Source organism: Pagrus pagrus (genome assembly GCF_965226575.1).
Source record: "Pagrus pagrus genome assembly, chromosome: 15".
In the NCBI taxonomy this organism is placed as follows: domain Eukaryota; kingdom Metazoa; phylum Chordata; class Actinopteri; order Spariformes; family Sparidae; genus Pagrus; species Pagrus pagrus.
This window is the reverse complement of record NC_140199.1, coordinates 26,331,865-26,352,675: the sequence shown is the minus strand read 5'-3', so window position 1 is coordinate 26,352,675 and position 20,811 is coordinate 26,331,865. Positions and strand designations below refer to the sequence as shown.

General features: G+C 40.1%; 1 protein-coding gene across 1 annotated transcript in view; it reads right to left on the bottom strand.

The window, feature by feature from the left end:
• Positions 1 to 20,811, bottom strand: part of LOC311270927 (protocadherin-15-like) — a 256,820-nt gene that overhangs the window by 73,311 nt on the left and 162,698 nt on the right. Inside the window, exons 19-20 of the mRNA XM_084376191.1 lie at positions 16,357 to 16,450; positions 7,952 to 8,080 (exon numbers count right to left, since the gene is read on the bottom strand). Of these exons, the coding sequence (XP_084232317.1) occupies positions 7,952 to 8,080; positions 16,357 to 16,450 (223 nt within the window). The remainder of the gene's footprint in view (positions 1 to 7,951; positions 8,081 to 16,356; positions 16,451 to 20,811) is intronic.

Genomic DNA, 20,811 nt, shown 5'->3' with positions numbered 1-20,811 from the left:
TGATCAGATATTTGACACTTTTTCTGCTGATGTAGGTTTCAAACAATCACCATTGCCAAGCTCCTAAAGCAACTACGGTGACAATAATTCACTGCACCAGCATATCTGCACTTGTTTGCATAGTGATCTGTGCCAAGATGAAAAGATAGAAGCATAATAAATGGCTAATGCCACAAATGCCATTATCTTACACTGGACGGAGAGATGTTGTATGCTGAGAAAAAAAAACAGACAGGGGGCCTGCTAAATGAAATGTCGATACAAAGTCAACAACTAACGCCCTCTCACTCCTGGTGCTGCTGAAGTAAACCGACAACCTGTGGGAACCACTTAGAAGCCATTTACATATGTCAATAACAGCAGAGAGAGATAAATATTCACAGACTCACAGATGTTAGACCTGAAATGCAGAGGTATTTTCCTTTAGGCAAACAGCAGCTGTTGTGAGTTTGATGTGATCCATTACATGATCCATTAAAGCCTGGCTACATTCCTAACGCCTTACATATTTAAAGAGGCTTCAGGTACAATAGCACTGCAGCAGAGCTGTAATGACGCTCACATGTTTGAGATTCCCGATTCTTCATATTGAGATTAGAGTCTTTGTCAAAGACTCGTAAGTTATCATCGGCCTGCAACTCTTTTTCATGCAAATTCTTGAATCTTCCATCACCTTTCAATAGCGTACGTGTGATTCTTTAAATAAAAACTGAAAGAAAAAAGAAACGGTTACAGCTTAGGAGAGGCAGATTGGTACTATTCTGTGATGCTGGAGCGATCCCGCAGGGCTAAAATAAGTTTGCTACTTTACGCATTTTAATTCCTGTGTGGATATGACAGGTCATTATCATCCCTTTGTACATGTGTGTATGTGTTCATAGCCCGACAGTCTCCTGTGTGGTGATATGTTTTTGTTCAAATTGAGAGAGAGAGACAGAGAGAAGAAAGTTGGGAGAGAAGAAAGAGACAGAAGGAGATCAAGCCACATTTCATCTGTCTGTTTGGCAATAATTTCTCAGCCTCAATGCAAATAAGGACAAGGCAGCACAAAGAGGGGAAAAAGGGCTCTATAAGGAACTGTGGAAGAGGGGGGAGGACACACATACACATTTAGTTGCTAAAAGCTGCTCCCAATTTGTTCTACAGTGCCTGACAAATATTCAAAGCCAAGGCTAAAAATTGGACCTCAGCATTAAGCCTTAGCTAAACAGACGAAAGCACATCATGTCAATATGTGGGTACGGATCAGAACTTCTCTGCAGTCATTGCATAACAAACACTCTCGCTACTCCTTGCCTTGTGTGAGGTGCAATCCAATTCACAGCCAATAACATCAAATAACACATTTGCATATTTCTGTATGTGTACTAGAGATCTGTGCAGGGCAGAGTACAGCCTGACAGATGCTTCATTTTTGTGGATGATACAGACACCGACATTAGGAATTTAAAAAGTCTGATATTGATATATTGGCTGAATTTTTTGCAAGGATAACTTAGATTTGATTATCATACACGTGACAAGATGTGCAATGGAGGCAGGATATTTGATGTTTTAAACATAAACTTTGTCTAAAATTACATCAGTGTTAAGGCTGAGTAGCATTAAAAAAATTAGATAGCAGTACCTTGACTTCCATACCAGTTTCTGAATGATGTTTTTTTCGATACCGAATATTTGAAATCACTTTTAATAAAAGATTACATTACACAGACACGTGGTGAGCACTGTCTCTGGGCGTAACCTAGTGTTTTTCCTGCATGCCTTGAGACAGCCAATCACCAGCACTACAAGATCTTGGCACAATAAGCATGCTGCATGCTTATTGTGGCTGACTAATGCTGATGAGATTAACTCCTTAACTCCTTAGTATTGAAAGTTGGCATGGGATGACAAGACATTTTTCAAAGCTCGATAGTATCGAGGCAATTTGGTGGGTGCCACAAAAGTATCAAAGTTTTATACCCAGTCCTAATCAGTGCCCTGAAACAGTAAAATCCACTGTGAATGTAATGATTTTAACTTATTCAATGCATCTTTATCTGCATTATAAAAATTTAAAAAAGGGTCCCTTGTATCAGGTGACATTGATGCTGATACCAATCTCTTTAAGGCCGATAATATCTGCCAACCGATATATCGGTCAGGCTCTAGGGCACACTAATCCACAGTTCCCACATGACCTGTAGCAGAGGTTGGCAGACGTGATAAACATGGGGGGGTCATGTTGTAAAGCCTGTCCCTGGTGGCGACCGTAAAGCCTCACCCAAATCATTACCTTTTCGGACATTCTGGCATTGGCGAATAAATCATAGCTCTTGTCTTCTTCACACTAACAGCATGTATGGGAAGCTTGAAAGAGTTTTTCAATCATGACTCTTTTGATGATCACCGGCACAGACTTTAGATTGTGAGCTGGTGGACGGGCTCGGAACATCGATGGAGGGAGCAATGAAACATCCTGCAGGTGGTCACAGCACAAAAAGCAGCTTGAGCAGGTGGCTGCTGTCTTAAAACAACAAGTCCACGCAGACCTCTAACAAATAGCACCTGAGACATGTGTCTCCTTTATGTGCTGCTCGCCTCGGCTGAGTGTTTATTTGCTTTTTGCATTTACAATAAAAGCATTTTCACCTTGCCGTGAATAGATAATGCTGAAACCTTAAATTGCCAACTTATACTTTACTACACCTAAGTAAGCACTTATGACAGCCTCCCTAAGCAAAAACAAAAAGGTAAATAACTATGTGTGTTGAACAAGTGAAATGATGCGTGGCGATGCAAGCAAATGTCTTGACTTGGGCGCAGGATCAAACTAACTTTATCATGGAATCTGCTTGGCGAAAACATAAACAGCATTATGTTCAACTGCCTCCCCAATTAGCAACAATTGTACATGATGCTTCCACGATGAGTCTGACAGGATGCTAATCGATTCACCCTGCAGTCATCTGCATGCTCTGATTCTGGCTCCCTGCTGTGAGCAAACAAAATGGGCTTGTATGGTGTTGGATTTGTCAGTCACAGAACAAATGATTATATTAGCACAACCAGCGATGTTGTCAATTGTGATAACCTAGTAAATTGTCTCCTGTCTATGTAAGTGAGTGTAAAATAAGAACAGGTGTGAACCAGTTCCAATTACTGTAAAGATAATCCAAAACGCTGCAGGGCTCGCATTAAGCTACTTATTGGCATTACACATTTGCACTGCAGTCATCTTCACCGCTGGCAATTGCCTGGAGCCTTGTGCTTAGCTGCATTATTACTCCTCTGCAGGTAAATTCAAGGCGCTACAGGAGAAGATTAACTGATTTTATAGTAACACATCACATAGATGTGAAATTATTGAGCAAACACAAAACGTAGCTTATATCAGGCTGTCTTTATCTCATCCGTTCGCTCATGTGTCACTGAACATTGATTTAGAGCGTCATGTGACAGTATGATGTACGCAACAGCTCTGAAAGGTACATTTGCTCGACAAAACCAGCTTGTAATGCACCTGCACACTAATCTCTGACAGAAAATCCACATCACAGTTACAAAACATTTGTCAGCCTATCAGGACGGGTGATGAAACACTGAGAAATACTGAGGTGGTGTACGTTAAGTGATGGTCCCCTGGCTCCACAACTTTTTGATTCTCTTATTTTCTCTTTAGACAGTTGTAAATGTCAGGCCAGTCCCCCCAGTGTATGAATCGACAGATCTGAGCAGCAGCATCTCACTCCTTTTGTTTTCACCTTAGATGAACTCTATTATTGGTTAATGAACCGTTCTTCCTTCTTTGTTGCAACATCAGATTGCAGAGAATCTGTTAAAAACAAATAAGACCTAAAGTTTCTTTCTCTTCATTAATATATTGTATCCTTTTTGATGAAATGAAAATGTGAGAAAGGGGTATTAGACATTTATATTTCATACAGTTATTGGCACTTGAAATCTAAATTCCAGATCCTTTATTATCTAAATGTGGTAATTTATTAAACTAAGAGTTGAGAACAGATTACGAGTAGTCCATCTCCATTGCACCCTGCTCAAAACCAACAGAAAACCTATTACACCTACACTTAACAATTATTTATGTAACGGCCCAAGTGTTTTCTTACTTTGAGGTTTCCCCTTAAGGGGCATGGTCTCCCTAACTACAGTGCAATGAGCATGATCTCTTAAAATGTGGTCCAAGCATGAAGAATGAGGAAAACATCTGGAAGGATTAAGCGAAGAAAACTAACCAGAAAGAAGCTGTAAAGGATGAGAAAACAGGCTGCAGATGGACACAGTGGGTTGTAATTTACCAGCATTGTGACTGGTTTCATGTGTGTATTTACACTTGCCTGTGATAACTTTGCTCATCTTCCACAATGTCACAAACGTTAAAGTGTCTGTGTTTAAGTAGAAGTCTTTCTGATTCACTTAACGGAGACATACTTTCATATTGCACATTTCAGCTGAGGCTAAGTGCTTTACGGAGGCATAAAAATCCATCAAAACAATTTAAAATGACAATGAAAAGAAAATTACATTATAATCGAATAAAATGAAATCAAGATACATTTAATCTTAGACGAAATGATTTGTACAGTTATAGATGGATAACCGCTTCAATAAAGTCATCTCATAAAAGCAGAGGAATAAAGTTTTTATTTTGATTTCAAAGTGGCTGAAGTTGCGGAAAGTTTAATACCATCAAGAGGATTTTAATCTGTGTGTTGTTTTTAAGCTATAAATAAAGATTCACAGCGTATGTTTCTGACTCATAGCACTGCCATATGATGCATTTATGGCATAAACATTTGTGCTTCACATAAAAGAGGCACTTATCTTTTTAAGACCTTATTTAAGACTTCTTGGAAGCCATGTAATGATTTTATAATAGGCATCATGTTCTCAGTTGTCCTAGTTTAGGAGCATTCTTAATGCAGAGAGAATTGTTTTCTGTTTCTTGGAAAGACTGGATGACAGAACACAGCAACAGTCCACCCAGCAAGGGACGGAGGTTCTATGAAAAGTACATGCTATTAGGGATAGTTAAGTTGCTTTAGTCAGCTCGTTTTTAAGCATTATAGTAACTGAAAGGCTGTGCACTGTCTGCTGCCACAGAAGAGAAATTAAATGTCCCCGTTCATGAAGCATTACCATGGCGTCTCCCTGCATTCTTCATGGCATACTGTGAAAAGCTAGTTCCGAGCACAGTTACAGGTACAAGCCAGACTGAAGGAAACCAGAGGTCGCTCAACTAAAGTCCAGACCTTCTTTCACAGATACTCTCAGATTCAGAACTTAGTTAGCAGCACACTATTATAGTTGAGCTGCAGGACAGCAACAACAACTATTTTATAACACTTTTGGCTGCAAAACATTACCAGCAGAGACACTGGAAAACTACCCGGAACAGCCTCAACTTGATCAGAGGATGCAGAGTCTCCTCACGACATGATATCACCAAACATTACTGGCATTTTTAACCCAAATTGTGCCTCTGCTCTGTTTTTTCCTTCTGTAACTGAGATCATAAACACTTGTATACTTGCTCTGAGCATTGACACTGTAAGTCTACGAAAGCTTGGTCTTTTGGTGAACCTGATTCACTTATGTCTAGCTATTGTGAGGACTCCTACTGTCTTGCAGGATTTTGCCTAAATGGAGCATTATAAAGTCAGTTTAATAAGGGTGACTCCAGTCAGAAACTGACACAATTTTGAATGTGACATACAGTGATAATAACCATTGTCGAATTCATGTACTGTCAAATAATCTAATCTATCATCATATTTACCAATTTGTGTGGGTTGTAACGATATGAGATTCATGTCACAGAAAATATCATGGCATAGGGTATTATGCAATTATTATTATCAGTTAGGAATTAAAACAAATATTTAATTATAAATTCACAAAATATAATGTCATGGAAGACATGAAACTTGATATGATATTAATATGGTCTTCAATGCTGAAGATAAGAAAAAGGAATTGAATGTCATACTTTACATGGTTTACTGTGAAACTGATATACTGCTACATCCCTCACTGTAAATATGCTAGATTGTGGCTATTTCCTAAGATTTTATGAAACAGTGCTGCATTGCAAAGAGAAAATAAAAAAGGCCTCCATCCATTCTTGATCAGCTACAACAGGCTTAGCTGTAGCCTCTCTATGTGCATGTGCACGGAGAGCAGGATTGTGTAGAGCTAATGTACTTTTCTTTGAGTCAGAAAGGCAAGCCTCAGCTAAAGATGGCAATGAGCCAGCTGCGTGTGTGTGAGAGAGAGAGAGAGAGAGAGAGAGAGAGAGGGAGAGGGAGAGTCGGTGGGATGGGCTAAGCCCCAATCTAGCTTCTTGCTGCATTTGTGAGAAACACTTGGGAGTGCGACTGGAGGTGGCTTTACCTCATGCAAACACCGAGCTCCCTTCACATGCCCTTTTGTCTTATTTCACAGTTCATAAACTCGCAACATCTTCTGGTGGTCCATTTTATTACCCCTTGAAAACGTAATGGGATTCCTAATGTTAAAACTATATATTCTGGAAGGTGACAAATGTGACTGGTATGAGAGCCTGTTTACCCTTGGTAATCGTTTTGTTTGCAATAGCAATTACAAAGGACATGACGAGGAAATGAAACCGCATAGAAACAAACGCTCTTATCACAGTGTACTTGCTGATTTACTGTAGTTATCACAAAAAATATTTAGAAAGTTGATAATATCAAAAAGTTTAAAGTCACAAAACACTTTTGTATCCAAGTGGAGATGCAGATAGTTCACCTACATAAAGGCAAAGAGATATATTGATATATCAAACAGCACAACAGTGCAACTCATTAACACAAGAAATACCCAATCTACTGCACACGTTCATTAGATTGGATAACTCATCATCAAACTAATTACATTCATTCATTATGAAAGTTATTTCTTCATTATCTCACTGTGAACCATAATTATTCCATTTTACTTTGCAGATTTGTGAACCTGCATCAGAGAGCGCTGGCTTAGACAACTTACACACTCAGACCAAACTCTTTTTATAACATACAGATACAGTTTGACCTCAATTTTATATCCCAAACCCCCTGTAAACCCCCCAAATGTCTCCTTGTTCACCGTTTTGAACCATCTGGAAACGAGCCACTATTATATATTTGGAAAGGAAAGGCACTTTCAAAAAATACACACACATCTTTTCCATCGATCAAAGCCTTCAGTGCCGTTCTTTGCTATTCTTTCAATGAAATAAACTCTCTGGTTCTGATGTAACTGATGCTAGCAGCATCTATGCTAACTTCTTGAGGAGCCACCAACCGTGAAACAAACGGTCTTCTTCTCTTGCTGGTCGTCATATCTAAACCATGATGTAGCTGCCAGTAGTTCCTTAAAGGACACTGTTTGGTTCGACACCTGTGCTTTTGGCCACAAGCTCTTGTGAATCCATCTGCCTCACAAGGTAACTATTGTGAAACTATTATTAAGTGTTCTGAGTTTCAAAACATTGAGCTTGAAGGAAATGGGGATTTGGGGGAGCTATTATACTTCAAATTAGCAAGTACATTTGAAAGAAAAATGGAAGCAACATAAAAACAAGACTCCTGGATTTCATTGCCTCATCTGCCATCTTTGTACGCTTCTCATTATTCCATGATTAATCCACTGACAAACATCAGGCCAATTAATCTACAGTAATTAGAAAAATCTGGCTGCGCAGTGGTGCTGAACAAAGCCAGTCAATGGGAATGCAGCGCTAATGGACAAATCTGTCCAACAACATGGAACTGTGTTGGAAAATGCAAGGACATTTTTTAATGGACAGCACAAATGAGAACTGAGGAACACTTACATTCGACAATAGAAAGAACAAATGTGATCTACTATAAACAAGGGATATTAGGGTTACTAATTTCAAAAGAACCACAGCAACACCTGTCATATTAAACATCACACTTACCGTGACTTGTCCTACAAACAAGTTGGCCTCTTCTTCTCGGACTGTGAAATTAGTGGGTATGTCGAGGTCAAACTCAGGGTCGTTATCGTTGACATCAGTGACGACAATGTTCACAGTGGTAGTGGATGTCTGGAAGAACAAAGACCATAATAAATACCACTTTTATTCACTGTTCCTTTAAAATAAGTATTCAAAAAACAAAAACACTTAAACATAATAATACATTTGGATTATGTAACCAGAGAACTTTTAAAAACCGGTTGACTAAGCAAAGAAAAATTGATAGTAGGAAGTACTTTTGACCCGGGGAAACTAGGATGAAAAGACAGTTTTTAAGCCTGAAAAGATAACAGGGTGATTCAGAGAAACAGCCTAATTTAGCAGCTATGTATCAATGAGCGAGGAGCTATCATGATGCATAAAGCGTTCACAGCTTTTCTTTTATAACTGGTTAAAAAAGACAATTGTAGAACAGTAGTCATGCATGAGTAAACTATATTAATGGGGAACCAAAGAAAAAGTTCACATGCTAAGCTGTTAAAAAACTTCCTGTCCATGAAAGAACTGGCATTTGAAGACAACATCTGTACATTTCTCAGAAGACCACACAGACTGTGTATGGGTAAGCAGCGAACCATCCAGGTATGTTGAATGCAAATGTATTATTACTTAAATTAGGAAGTTGGGAGGCATTACAGACTGAGCTAAGCAGGGTTTTCCCCAGGAAATTTGTTAACAGAGGTGTTAAGCTACAGTTAATTTTGCATGAGGCGGTCGACTTCTGCTTTAATATGCTGCAGCAAACTCAGCAGCGTGCACGATTAGACTCATACATAATTCCTAGTTTGGGGTTATAAAAACAAATCATCCCATTATACAAAAAGTAGAATCTGTCAGCACAATAGCTCCATCCTAAATGTTTGGAGAACTACTGTAATGTTTTTTAGTTGTTATAGATAGAGGGAAAGGGAGGGAGCCTGTTATAGTTATTATACATACATACATATTTATACAAATCTGAAAACTGTTGATTACAGTTACCTACAGTGTCAGTCCTCAGTCCTACAATAATAATAATAATCATACTATAACACTGCAAACACAGGGTAAACTTGGCAAAAGATTTTGCCAACAACAACACACTAATCTGCAGATGATGAAACTTTTGTTAGCTCCTCACAGGAGAAAGAGCAGCCACAGGCTATAACCAGAAGACTTCTACAATAATGTGTCAATTTTTAGCCACACTAGAGAGGACTTATCAGTCAGTCCAACACTTTGTTCCAGACTGAACCTTTGAGACAACTATTGGATGGATTGCTAATGTATGCAATGCAACTGCACAGATGTTCACAGTTCCAAGAGGATGAATTGTAACTTGGCGATCCCTTGACTTTTCAATTAGCACTATCATCAACAGTTGACACATTGACAGAGAATGAGGGGAGATGCCATAACTCTTGTTAGCAAAATGACCAAAATACATCCAGCTTGTTTATCTGCCATACCCCCTCCTCATCCCATAATATCAGAGAGTGTAGGGGCTAGGAATTCAGATTTTAAGCAATTTCTTAAACTGATATTGGCTGACTTAACAATTAATTATGGGTTATTAATAATATATGAAATATGTTGGCATTTTCCCATTAGAAAACTGAGAACTGAGAACCACTGACTTGATGTTTGATGCAAAATCTACGGTGGCCGACAAGGACAAACGCGCAGCAACGGCCAAACGCTGCAAATACACAAGATGCAGACCCAAAGACACACAAAACACATGCAACAACAAAATGCTGCAAACAAAGAAACGATGCAGAACCAAAGACACACAAACACACAAAACAAATGCGATAACAAAATGCTGCAAATACAGAAAAGATGCAAAACCAAAACGACACAAACCCCCAAAACACATGCAATAGAGAAATGCGGCATATTGAGTCAACACAACGGAAGTGTCCACACAACGGAAGTGTCCACACTTGTACCTGACGAGAGTGAGCAAAACTTTTACAGAGGCGACATAAAAAGGTACGTGGTTTAAACATTTGGTTGTAATCTTTTACAATAATATAACAATAACAGTTCAAAAAGATTAACAGATTTACGTAGGCCTAACGCTAGCTGATTGTACGTTTTCTGTTTGTTTTTTTAGCTCACTCTCGTCAGGTACAATACAGACTGGTCTATACAGTAATAGGTCCAGGTCGCGAGGTCGGGACCTCGTAGCGGCCTGGCGCTTTTCCGTTGTGTGGACACTTCCGTTGTGTTGACTCAATATGCCGCATTTCTCTATTGCATGTGTTTTGGGGGTTTGTGTCGTTTTGGTTTTGCATCTTTTCTGTATTTGCAGCATTTTGTTATCGCATTTGTTTTGTGTGTTTGTGTGTCTTTGGTTCTGCATCGTTTCTTTGTTTGCAGCATTTTTCCGTTGCAGCATTTTGTTGTTGCATGTGTTTTGTGTGTCTTTGGGTCTGCATCTTGTGTATTTGCAGCGTTTGGCCTTTGCTGCGCGTTTGTCCTTGTCGGCCACCGTAAAAATCAGAGTGGGCTGCATTAAGAGTTAAAAGTGCAGTATGTAAGAATATACTACCTACGACAAACTGTAGTTGCCCTTAGCTATTTAGCTCAGTTAACCGTGCATCTAGCATTTCTGACTGGGAAATCAGTGGCCAGGGGAATAAGTGTTTACACTACAACGCTAGCACAAGAACTTTGAACTGAAATGGGCTAAAAGCTAGCTGGTTAGCATGCCAGCTTCAGTAGATATCTTTTCAGCACCATAAATAGAAATCATAATGTCAAAAGTGCTATTAATTCACATTTGGTTGTTAATTTTTCAAATAAATTTCAACTGAAATTCTTAAATATTGCTCCTTTAAGAAGACAGTAGATAAATAAAGTAAAAACCAATTTACTGGAATGACAAATTAAATAAAACAAAATAATGACTTAATTTTAATTGCTTAGCTCACATACGTTGCAATTCAACAACTGGCCCAACAAAATCCAATCCATATTGAGGCAACTAAATGAATAAAATGTAATAATATCCCTTTGCATAGAATGTCTTTTTGTATTTTTCTTTTGTTACAAATTACCTGTATTTTAATTGAATACATTTTCTCATACCAATATCTTGTATTTTTATTATAATACAGTATATAAGATAAGCAAGATAACAATAACGTTTTAGGCCCATCTCTGATTATTTGTTAAACCCCAGGTCTGTAACAATTTGTCAGATGTAATGTAGGTGCTAACTACAAACAAAACTCGTTACGTCATAACAATGTTATGTGTTGAAAACGTGCATCTTGAAGCAAACATGTATGTAACGCTGTGATCCTACCCTCTCACTGAAGTTACATAGTGCAGACACAAGTGACAGAGACACCATTCACCCTGTTACAAGATACTGTACCATCAACATGGTTTTGAAGCTGTTGTTTTCAGGCAAAATGTTGCTTTAAATTCTAAACAGCGATAAATCGATTAATGATAAATTATTAACATCTCTGGTAGGGGCAGAGGGGTTGTTTCGTTGAATATGTTAGTCTAGTCTGCCTGACTCATTGATTCTTTATCCAACTGAGGTTTTTTTGTAAGTCAAACTCTTTGCCCTCAACCATGGCTCTGAAACATTAGTAGCTGAACTGTGCTATTGATAAATCCATGGTGCTGTGTGTGGTGTGTAAGTAGCAGATGGATCAGGGTGAAAACTTTTTTTCCATTACTTGTCCTGTACAACTTTACAGAGCTGCCACTCTTAGTTTGGTTGAAACATAGAATAAAAAATGATTACTGACAACATGAATGCTGCCACAACCCCAGGAAAATTAATGATACAGTTAATCAAATGTGAGTAGGAATACGCCCACAAGCAATTACATACTATCAGTGATGATGAGTGGAATTTGAATGCCAACTAGCGCGTTTGTTTGCAGAAAACACAAATTCATGGTATTCATGGTATATTGTATTGACCCTCTTGCACTTTTGTTGTAACAGATATTTAAGGTAGTTATAAAAAGCAAACTGTTCAAGAGATTAGATTGGGCGTGCATCTAGCAAAGAGTTTGACTTACAAAAAAACCTCAGTTGGATAAAGAATCAATGAGTCAGGCAGACTAGACTAACATATTCAACGAAACAACCCCTCTGCCCCTACCAGAGATGTTAATAATTTATCATTAATCATTAATCGATACACACACACACACACACACACACACACACACATATATATATATAATATTTGTTTTTGTTTTTTTGTGGGTCCATTTGATCTAAAGGCTCTTTGGGCAAAGCAACTTCCCATAGATCATTTGAGGCGTTCACTCATTTGCGGGGCCATTGGGTACCACTGCCGTTAACCTTCAAACAATGACACAGTACACACAGCTACAGCAGTCCTATAAATCAACACAGAAAAATGGCTGAATACGCACAATCTATGATCTCTCAGTGGGCTGAGACAAAGCTGTATGCAAACTTTGGTGTAAATGGTCTCCTTTGGGGGAGGAAGGATGGGCGGTTTGTGGGAGGAGTTGGCCCATGCACGAAAAAACACTTCCCAGTAGACAACTGTTTGAAGTTGCCCTGGCAGATGAGACATTCGGCAGCACATGCCACGAAGGAAATGGCCTAGTTAGTGTCACCTTCATCTCACAGTCTGTTGGGAATTGCTTCGCCATTGTTGTTTCCTTTGTTCGAGCTTCTGAGACTACATAATCAGTCCCTTCATGAACGGATTGACATGATGAAAGCCGTCACACTACATGCCTTACTTGCTCTTTTGTGACTAAAACGAAGAGGACACAGTTCATCTCAAGTGTAGTGATTGGGATCTACTTATTTTTCATTTCACAGAAGACCTGAAGCTAATTAGCTTCTCCATCCTTGCATGGGTGTCCTTATCAAAGCCAAGAAATCCCACCTCTATGGCCATGAGTGTGATTAATGAGCTGCTATTATTTATTTAACATGAAATGGATGGAGCTGTGTGATGTCTTGCCTTCTGTCCTCACTGTCTGAAATATCCAGAGGTGGCTGATGGGGGTTTGCCTTTCAAGTGACAGCCCTGACCACAGGCCATACTGAAGATATGATATAATCGGGCTGTTAGGAGTCATGTCCTCCCACCTCCGAGGGCAAGAAGAACAGCTTTATCCAGCATCCCTGGGTGAGTTTTTTGCGGAATTGGAGTCTGCTTGGCTGTGTGATTACAGCTCGCACTGCTGAGAATACAAATTTTGAATTGGTCACAAGGATTAGCACAATTTGTTTTCGTGCTCTACTAGATGTAAGAGTTCAAATTCAACAAGTATTATGGAAGAAAGTTTGTGTGGGTGGGCAGTTTTGACTATACTCAAAGAGAAGTAGCACCGGGGGGAATATGGCTTACTTCACTCCCTGTGTCAGTTTCCCATGGTTACCGAAGTTCTGTGCTAATTACACATCCAAATCCCTGGCGTCCCCCTCCTTTTCTCCGACGCTTTCTCCTTTGCGCTCTCCTCCCCCTGTGCTCATTTTCCCTGTCTCAAGCCTTCCTCGCAGTCTCGCTGAATGAGTTTCTCACCTCCACCCTCCTCAGCCCTTTACACCTCTCTCTCTGATTCGACTTCCTCACTATTGTGACATTATTTCGTCCGAGCTGTGACATTAAGCTCACAGTCAGCTGGTAATTTACTCTGTGTTCAAGACTTTTTCGCACACACAGACACACACGCACTATACAGGGGTAAAGGGCGTCAGTTAGGACGATCTGACAATCAATGTTAGGAGAAAGAGCAGCAGCTTGTGGTTACCTCATTCTGTGAGGTAAAGCTCCATCGTACACTTCCTTTATTTATTTGCTCTTTCCTCTCTGACCCTGTTCATCTCCTCTGACCCTCCCACTCAAACTGATACACTCTGTTCCACATTTGCTCTCCTACAGGTCTGGCACACTCACAAATGCTGGGACAGGACGGCAGCGACATACGCCTCTTACACAGCTCCACTTGACCAACACATGCAGGCTGCCAACAGATGAAAGGGAGCTGTAGATCTGAGTGTTTATGCATGCGCAGGTGAGAGGGGGGCAATCAACATCACTCCTGTGACAGCTCATCAGCTAATGTTCATTACCTATCACACACAGCATCTTAAAGAGGAAAGCACATTTCACCTCTGTCTGGAATAGGGACAGCTGCAAAAAAGTGAGCCAGCTGAGGTGAAGTCTAATTAAATTAAGACAGTTTATATAATTATCAGCTCTCGGTGGGAGACGGAACAGCCGGCATTCACTATTAGTTATAGTGTGTGCTGCTTCTCTAGGTCAAGTTAAAGAGACAGCTTGTTGAACCTAAACACTAAAAATACACAACATCCTTCTTTTTCTGAAGTTGCTCTCCAGCGATTTTATAACTACAAATCTGTTTACAGGTCAGGACTGCAACGCTGAAAAGAATTATATAAACTCTTCTGTAACTCTGAAGGAGGTTTGTCAAGTCTACAATCTGAATATGTGGAGTCTGAAGGAGGCAGGCGTCACTAGATAGGGTGGGTCTTATCGAAGATGCTATCAGCTGCATGATGGGAAATGTAGGACACGTTTTTTTAGCTTGACACATATTAGGAAGTGAAAGGCTGGATGTCTCGGCCTCTGCTGCTTTGGTTTTGACCGATTGTCTCAAAATTCTTAACCAGGAAAAGGAAGCTAAACTTTGAAAGTATCCGACCGAGAATTCCTGATTACACCTAGCTCTAGCTGGCCAGCAGGGCGATGTATTAGCGGCTAGGTTGCTAAGTTCAACAAGCTATTTTAGCTGTTTTCATCCAATAAAAACACAAATAAACAACCATATCGTCTGTGCCACAGTCAAATAAACACAAGCAAAACAGCCATCACTTGCCGACGGTTACTCCTTACTGCCGTAGGTGTATGCTTTAGTGCTGACTGGGTTGGTCACTCAGGGGCTGTTTTATTCTTTGTGCTAACGTTAGCCACGAAAGGAGTGTGTTAGAGTTGCCGCAGCTCTGTTCTCTGGCTCAGGGGCTTTGTGCTTTATGCTTGAGTTAGCCACTGAAGGGACCTTGTTGCTGCTACAGCTACTCCATTTTTTTTTTAAATTAGGAACAGTGTGCTTTGTGCTAAGGTTTGCCTCTGAAGGAGTCTGTTGCTGCTGCAGCTGCTCTGTTCTCTTTTTTCTTTTAATCAGGGAGTGTGTGAATGACAGTCTGTTGCTACTGCAGTCGCTCGCTTGTTCTTTTGCTATGGGACGGTGTGCTTAGTGCTACTGAGTTGCTAACGAACATGGCTTTTGTTAGTACTCACCGCTGTCAAGTCAGCAAGTTAATATTGGGAAATTCTGACTGAAATTTCTCTTCCATTTTTGGCGATTAGCTTGCTAATAGCATTCGTTTTTATTCATTGATGTTAGGATGTTAAGAGATTTTTTACAACTATAACGAAAAATGCTTCCAGAATAACTGACAAATCCTAGCTTTAAATGCCTGCAGTACACCTTAAAGACAACTCAATTGCAAGACACAGCCCTAGTGCTTCATTCTACTAGTTTGCAGATATATGCATTTACATTTATTGAATTGGCTCTTGCTCTTACTTTAGATCCATTTCAGTGAATGCTGCCTGTCCACTTTTCTTAAAGAACCGTAACCTAATCTTAAAACAAACTCAGCATGTTATATAAATTATGTTGGATGCAAAACTGCTTTGATAGCTTGAAGTAGCTCCAGGCGACACAACAAACAAAAGTTTGTCTGAAGCAGCACTGAGTCATACTGGACCATATCGTATTCAGCAACAGACTGATGGACTGAAAGACCTGAACATCAGTGCTGATGAACACATCAAAAATACCTCTAACTTTTGCAGAATTGTATTCACAGCAGTTCAAATCAATTAAAATCAGTTTTATTTATATAGCCTTTATATAGACTAAAATCACAATCACATTATCTCAGTGGGCTTTTAGCAGTTCATTTTTCAATGGCTTTAATCAATCAGTGAAAATATCATACCAAAGAACCCAAGGTCATAGTTATAATTTCCACATCCTGTATTTAGACTTATTGGAGCAGCCAGCCCTTAATATTCTGCCGTCACATCGGTTTGGCACAATGAAGCGGTGCAGCTGACTCCTAGAGCTACAACAGATTTTATGAATGTGTGACAAAAACCACAGGGTATTACTCAGCTGTGAGTTCAAAAGCACTATTAGATTTTCCAGGCTAATGAAGCGCTTGGGTTCAGTGAGCCAAATTTTCCGAGCTAATACGGGCTAATAAGCTTGTATGAGAAGACCTTATTTAAGCTTAATGTGTTTAAAATGTTTAAGGGTCGTCAACCCAGAGGAATCAAGCCAACAGTTTAAAAAAAGAGGGCTGTGCCTCACCCCTCCAGGGTTGCCGTCAGACGCTGTGACGATCAGACGGTACTGGTCGGTGGTCTCTCTGTCCAGAGGCTTTCCCAGCAGCAGAAGGCCAATCCTGCAGAGAGAGGGGTCAGGGAAGACATATTACTATTACACATGAACAAGTAGAGACATTAAAGGGGCACTATGTATTTTTGGGCAAGAAATTCAACCTGAGGTAATCATAAAATAAGGTCTTGTAGCCAGAAAGGTGGCAGGGTCCGCCAAATATAAACAAAGTAAAATAGTTTCAAATTATATTGTCCTTTAAGGCCGGTTTGTTTGTTCAGTTTATTCAGTTGTGAAAACAATGGCTGATGCAGTAGAGGGTGATGAAGAAGGCTGCACTTCAGAGTTTATTTACTTCAAGATTAGACAGATTTATAAAACATGGTCGATGATAGAAGAGGATGAGTTTGGGGAGAGGAGCAGGTGGTTATCTAAATGCTCCCACTCTGTCTTTCTCTCTCTCTAGCCCGCCTCTTGCTCCCAAAGCACATGGACTACAGACAGAAAGATTCATGTTTTCTTTCCAATGACTGCAGCAGACACAGCGGCCCTCCTGCTCGTTCACAAGGTATAATTTGGCACTCTGGCATTCCGAACACAAAGTGTGGATGCATTCCCAAGCAGAGCACCGAATTATCTTTGTTTGCACACACAGGCTCATAAGACACGTGAGTGCAAGTGGAAAGACACACAAACAAACACACACAAACGCACGCAGCATGCACAAAACAATTTCAGCGTCACACTTAGGAGAGGCTCTGCCGGAACCGCAAATGGAAGGAAAGATGAATGCATCTTAACGCACTGTTAGATTAATGCCCGTCACAATTCCCTGCTGTCCCCTTGCTCCTTCACATTTCTAATTTAAAGCTCTTTTGGCCAAGCAGTCCAAGCAGAACCTCGAGCCTCATCTCAAAGTCTGACAGGGTTTATTACCGAAACCTCGATTAGCATTGTCTATTTCTCTGATCACTTGCCCCAAGTTACAGTGAACTCGTTTTAAATCCCAAACACCTGATGATCTGCGGTTCAAGAGGGCAAACACGGCTTTCTAAAAACACCATCGAAATGCAGCACCGTCCTTCACTGACTGCTGTGCGCTCATGTTTATTTATACATATGCATGAGAGTAGCAAATAGCCTTCTGTGCTCAATGAAGCTAAAGGTGCAGGAAGCTTCGATGCGAATGTGATAATGAAGATATACAGTGATGACTGTCATAATTGCAGTGTTAATGATGATGATCTTGATGGCGATGATGACAAAAGATTAGAATGATTAAAGACACTCTGCCCACCCACGGAGTTTATTCCTTACTACAGCTGGAGTGTTGAACTACACTTGAGCAGCTGGGTCTGAAAGGTTCACTGATTATGTGTGATAGCGTCCTGCCTCCCATCCCCAGCCACCACGAATGGAAAGATGTTGTCAGACAGACAAGATGTTGCTAACAGTGTATTACAGAGCAACAATGACGCAGGTTAGAGGCAATCCATCCAAAGTCAAACAGTCTGTTGGTCTTTCATTCTGTTCAGATCGTGTCTCTATATCTCTATATAGAAAACTTGACTTAATGTACAAGACGTTCGCTTGAGGTGAATATTTGACCTCAGAAACAATATCTTTGATAGGATAACTCTCACTTAAAATAAGATACATTTTGTGTTTGTGTGTTCGTCTTCATTTTCAACTGACTCTGCAGTGTTTAGTTTCCCAGTGCAATAAAAAGTGTATCTTCTCCAAAATTCTTTTTCAATTTCAGCTCAATTTTAACTTGGAATGAGACATCGTGGCCAACGGGAACATGAGGCCATGAGTAGGCACTGATAAAAGCTCAAGTATCACAGTTGGCACGACCTCCAGGTTAGGCTTTTTAGACTTTGAGATGCTACAAAGAAAAGTTTGGCTTCAAAAGGGGATGCTGACAGCAACAAAAGTGAATAACAGTTAGAATAGGAGCGAGATTTGTGGATCATAGCCTTACTGATGCTGGATTTTGGAGGACGATACTGAAATCTATATTTTGAAGCGTAAAAATTGAAAGATGACATATAGTAATTTTTTAAAACAGAAATATAAACAAAAATGACAATCCTGATACAAACCCGCTTAGATGTATTTATGTTTTAAAGAACAGTGACCAAGAAACATGCTCTCTGGTGAACAATGTAGTTTTTACACATTTACATAATTTATGCCTAACGGCTAGTTTGGACAAGAATTGATTTAGCACAGCTGCTCGGCTGTTGTCAGCAGTGCTGGCTCAGGCTTGTCTAAGATGACCAATCAGAGGAGACTAGGTAGGGGGGGGGCTTAAAGAGACAGGAGTTAAAACAGAGCATTTCAGACAGCGGGGATACGATATACGACGCTGCAGCACTGGACATAATAAGAAAACGGAAGTATTTTTTGAGCACTTAAGCATGCAAACCTATTCTATTAGTGACCCAAAATAAAATGATGAACCTGAAAATGAGCGTAATACGTCTCGTTTAAATACTACTTTGAAGAATTTGGACAAATATAAAATGCGCTTTGTTTCATGTGGATGTCCAATTTGTGTTGATAGTAAATACAGTTAATTGAAGCATTGAAGATCTCGTGTGTGTTATATTGACAGAGAAAGTCATCTTCAGGTACCAGCCCCAAGAGCTACAGGCTATTTCATCTTGGAGTTTTAGTCTCCACCTCTGGGTGGCCAGGGGGCTGCTGACACCAACAAACAGAACTTGTTCTCTCAACTTGTAGATTAGCTACTGTACCTTTCCAACCGTGAAAACATTATGGACGAGGTCATGAGAGGCTGAGGCTGGAGCTGTGTGACGCCTGGAGCTGTGCAACAGTATATGGCTGGTGGCAACCAAACACACAAACTGCTCGGCTGTTGGCTGTAAGAACCAAAACAAAAGTCTTCATCTACTCCCACCATCTGGGAAGTCAAGACCCAGTTAATTAACTGCCGCACGACAACTGGAAAACTGAAATGTGCATGTACATTCTACTATGAACTGTGCTATCTCAATGAGGGCTGGTAAGAACTATAAGCTCAAGGATGGATCGATATGTCCATGACCTGACTTCTGTCCTGGAAGCAAGTTCTCCCATGTTACTGTTGACTTTGTAGTTTAGCCTGTTGAACTTGGTGTTCGCATGTTCCTCAGCTAATGTGGCTACTGACAAATGTTGGACTGATGTTGATGCTGAGAGACAGTTGACGAAACATTAAGTCAACCAAATATAGAAAGTAATAGATTGGATGCCTGTAACTGTTTTGTATTTTATACTGCAGTCCTAGCTCAGCTATCATTAGCTGTGTTGTTTATAGTAGAGTAAACAGACATCCCCATTTTCCAGGGACAGTGCTGTCTTTTTGGTGGCCTGTCCCCGGACGGCAAAGTGAAATAATATTTTACATGGCAAGAAAGAGAATTAATGTCTTAATCGTGTTGTGCTTGTTTAGAAGCCTGTTCTGCTCTGTGCTGGTATCTGTGTGAGTGTGTACGTTGCTTATGTAAATGTACTAGATAAACATGGCCTAAGGCTGACGATGTGTGTAAAAAAAGAAATGGTCAAAATTAATTTAATGGCAACATTGTTCAACTTTGATTAGCAGGCAGCTAGCTCACATGCAGTGCATCCTTTATTGCTTCAGTTGACTACATATATCATCAGAGTGACTGGTCAATCACATTAAATGTGTCGAAATTTCCCCTATACCATGTCAGTTATCTGTTGTGGAATCTCTATGAAATGTAGACATTGTTTCTTAATTACTTCAAACACATATAGCAATACCAATATATTCCCAGCAGAACTTGGAACTGCATAAGAAATACTAGATTCTTTATGATGTACACTGTATGTATGATCTTGCCTCCTCCAGTTAGTATGTCATTACTGGATGCTGCTCTCTGTGCAGCACCTGGTGGCTGACAGACTCCGAGCCACTGATTTAAAGCTGCATCCTGCTCACTACTTTAATGGTGAGTGAATCTGAAGCATTTCCACCTCCCTCAGGGGGAACCTGCCCCATTTATAGGGAGTTATAGACTAGAGAGCTCATTATTCATAATTGCTGGACTGAGCCAGCCCCATATGTAAACGTGCATCTGAACATGCAGCAGTGCAAAAAATCTCTTCACTGAATCATATTCGAGTTCTGAAGGGTTGAAGAATGAGAGTGTGAATTGCACACTCATCAAGCGCACCGGCTAATCATTCTTTGATTCATCGAGTGCTATATCAGCACCTGCTTGAAGTTATTATATTGCAACGTTACGGAGAGATTGTGATGGGAGTGTAATATTTCTGCCGAAGAGACAATCTACTAAAGCATAATGCGTGTATCCATTTCAGCGGGAGTTCTGTCACATAAGGTTTAAGAGATAAAAGTGACATCGGAAATGATAGCGGTTACCACTAAAAGAC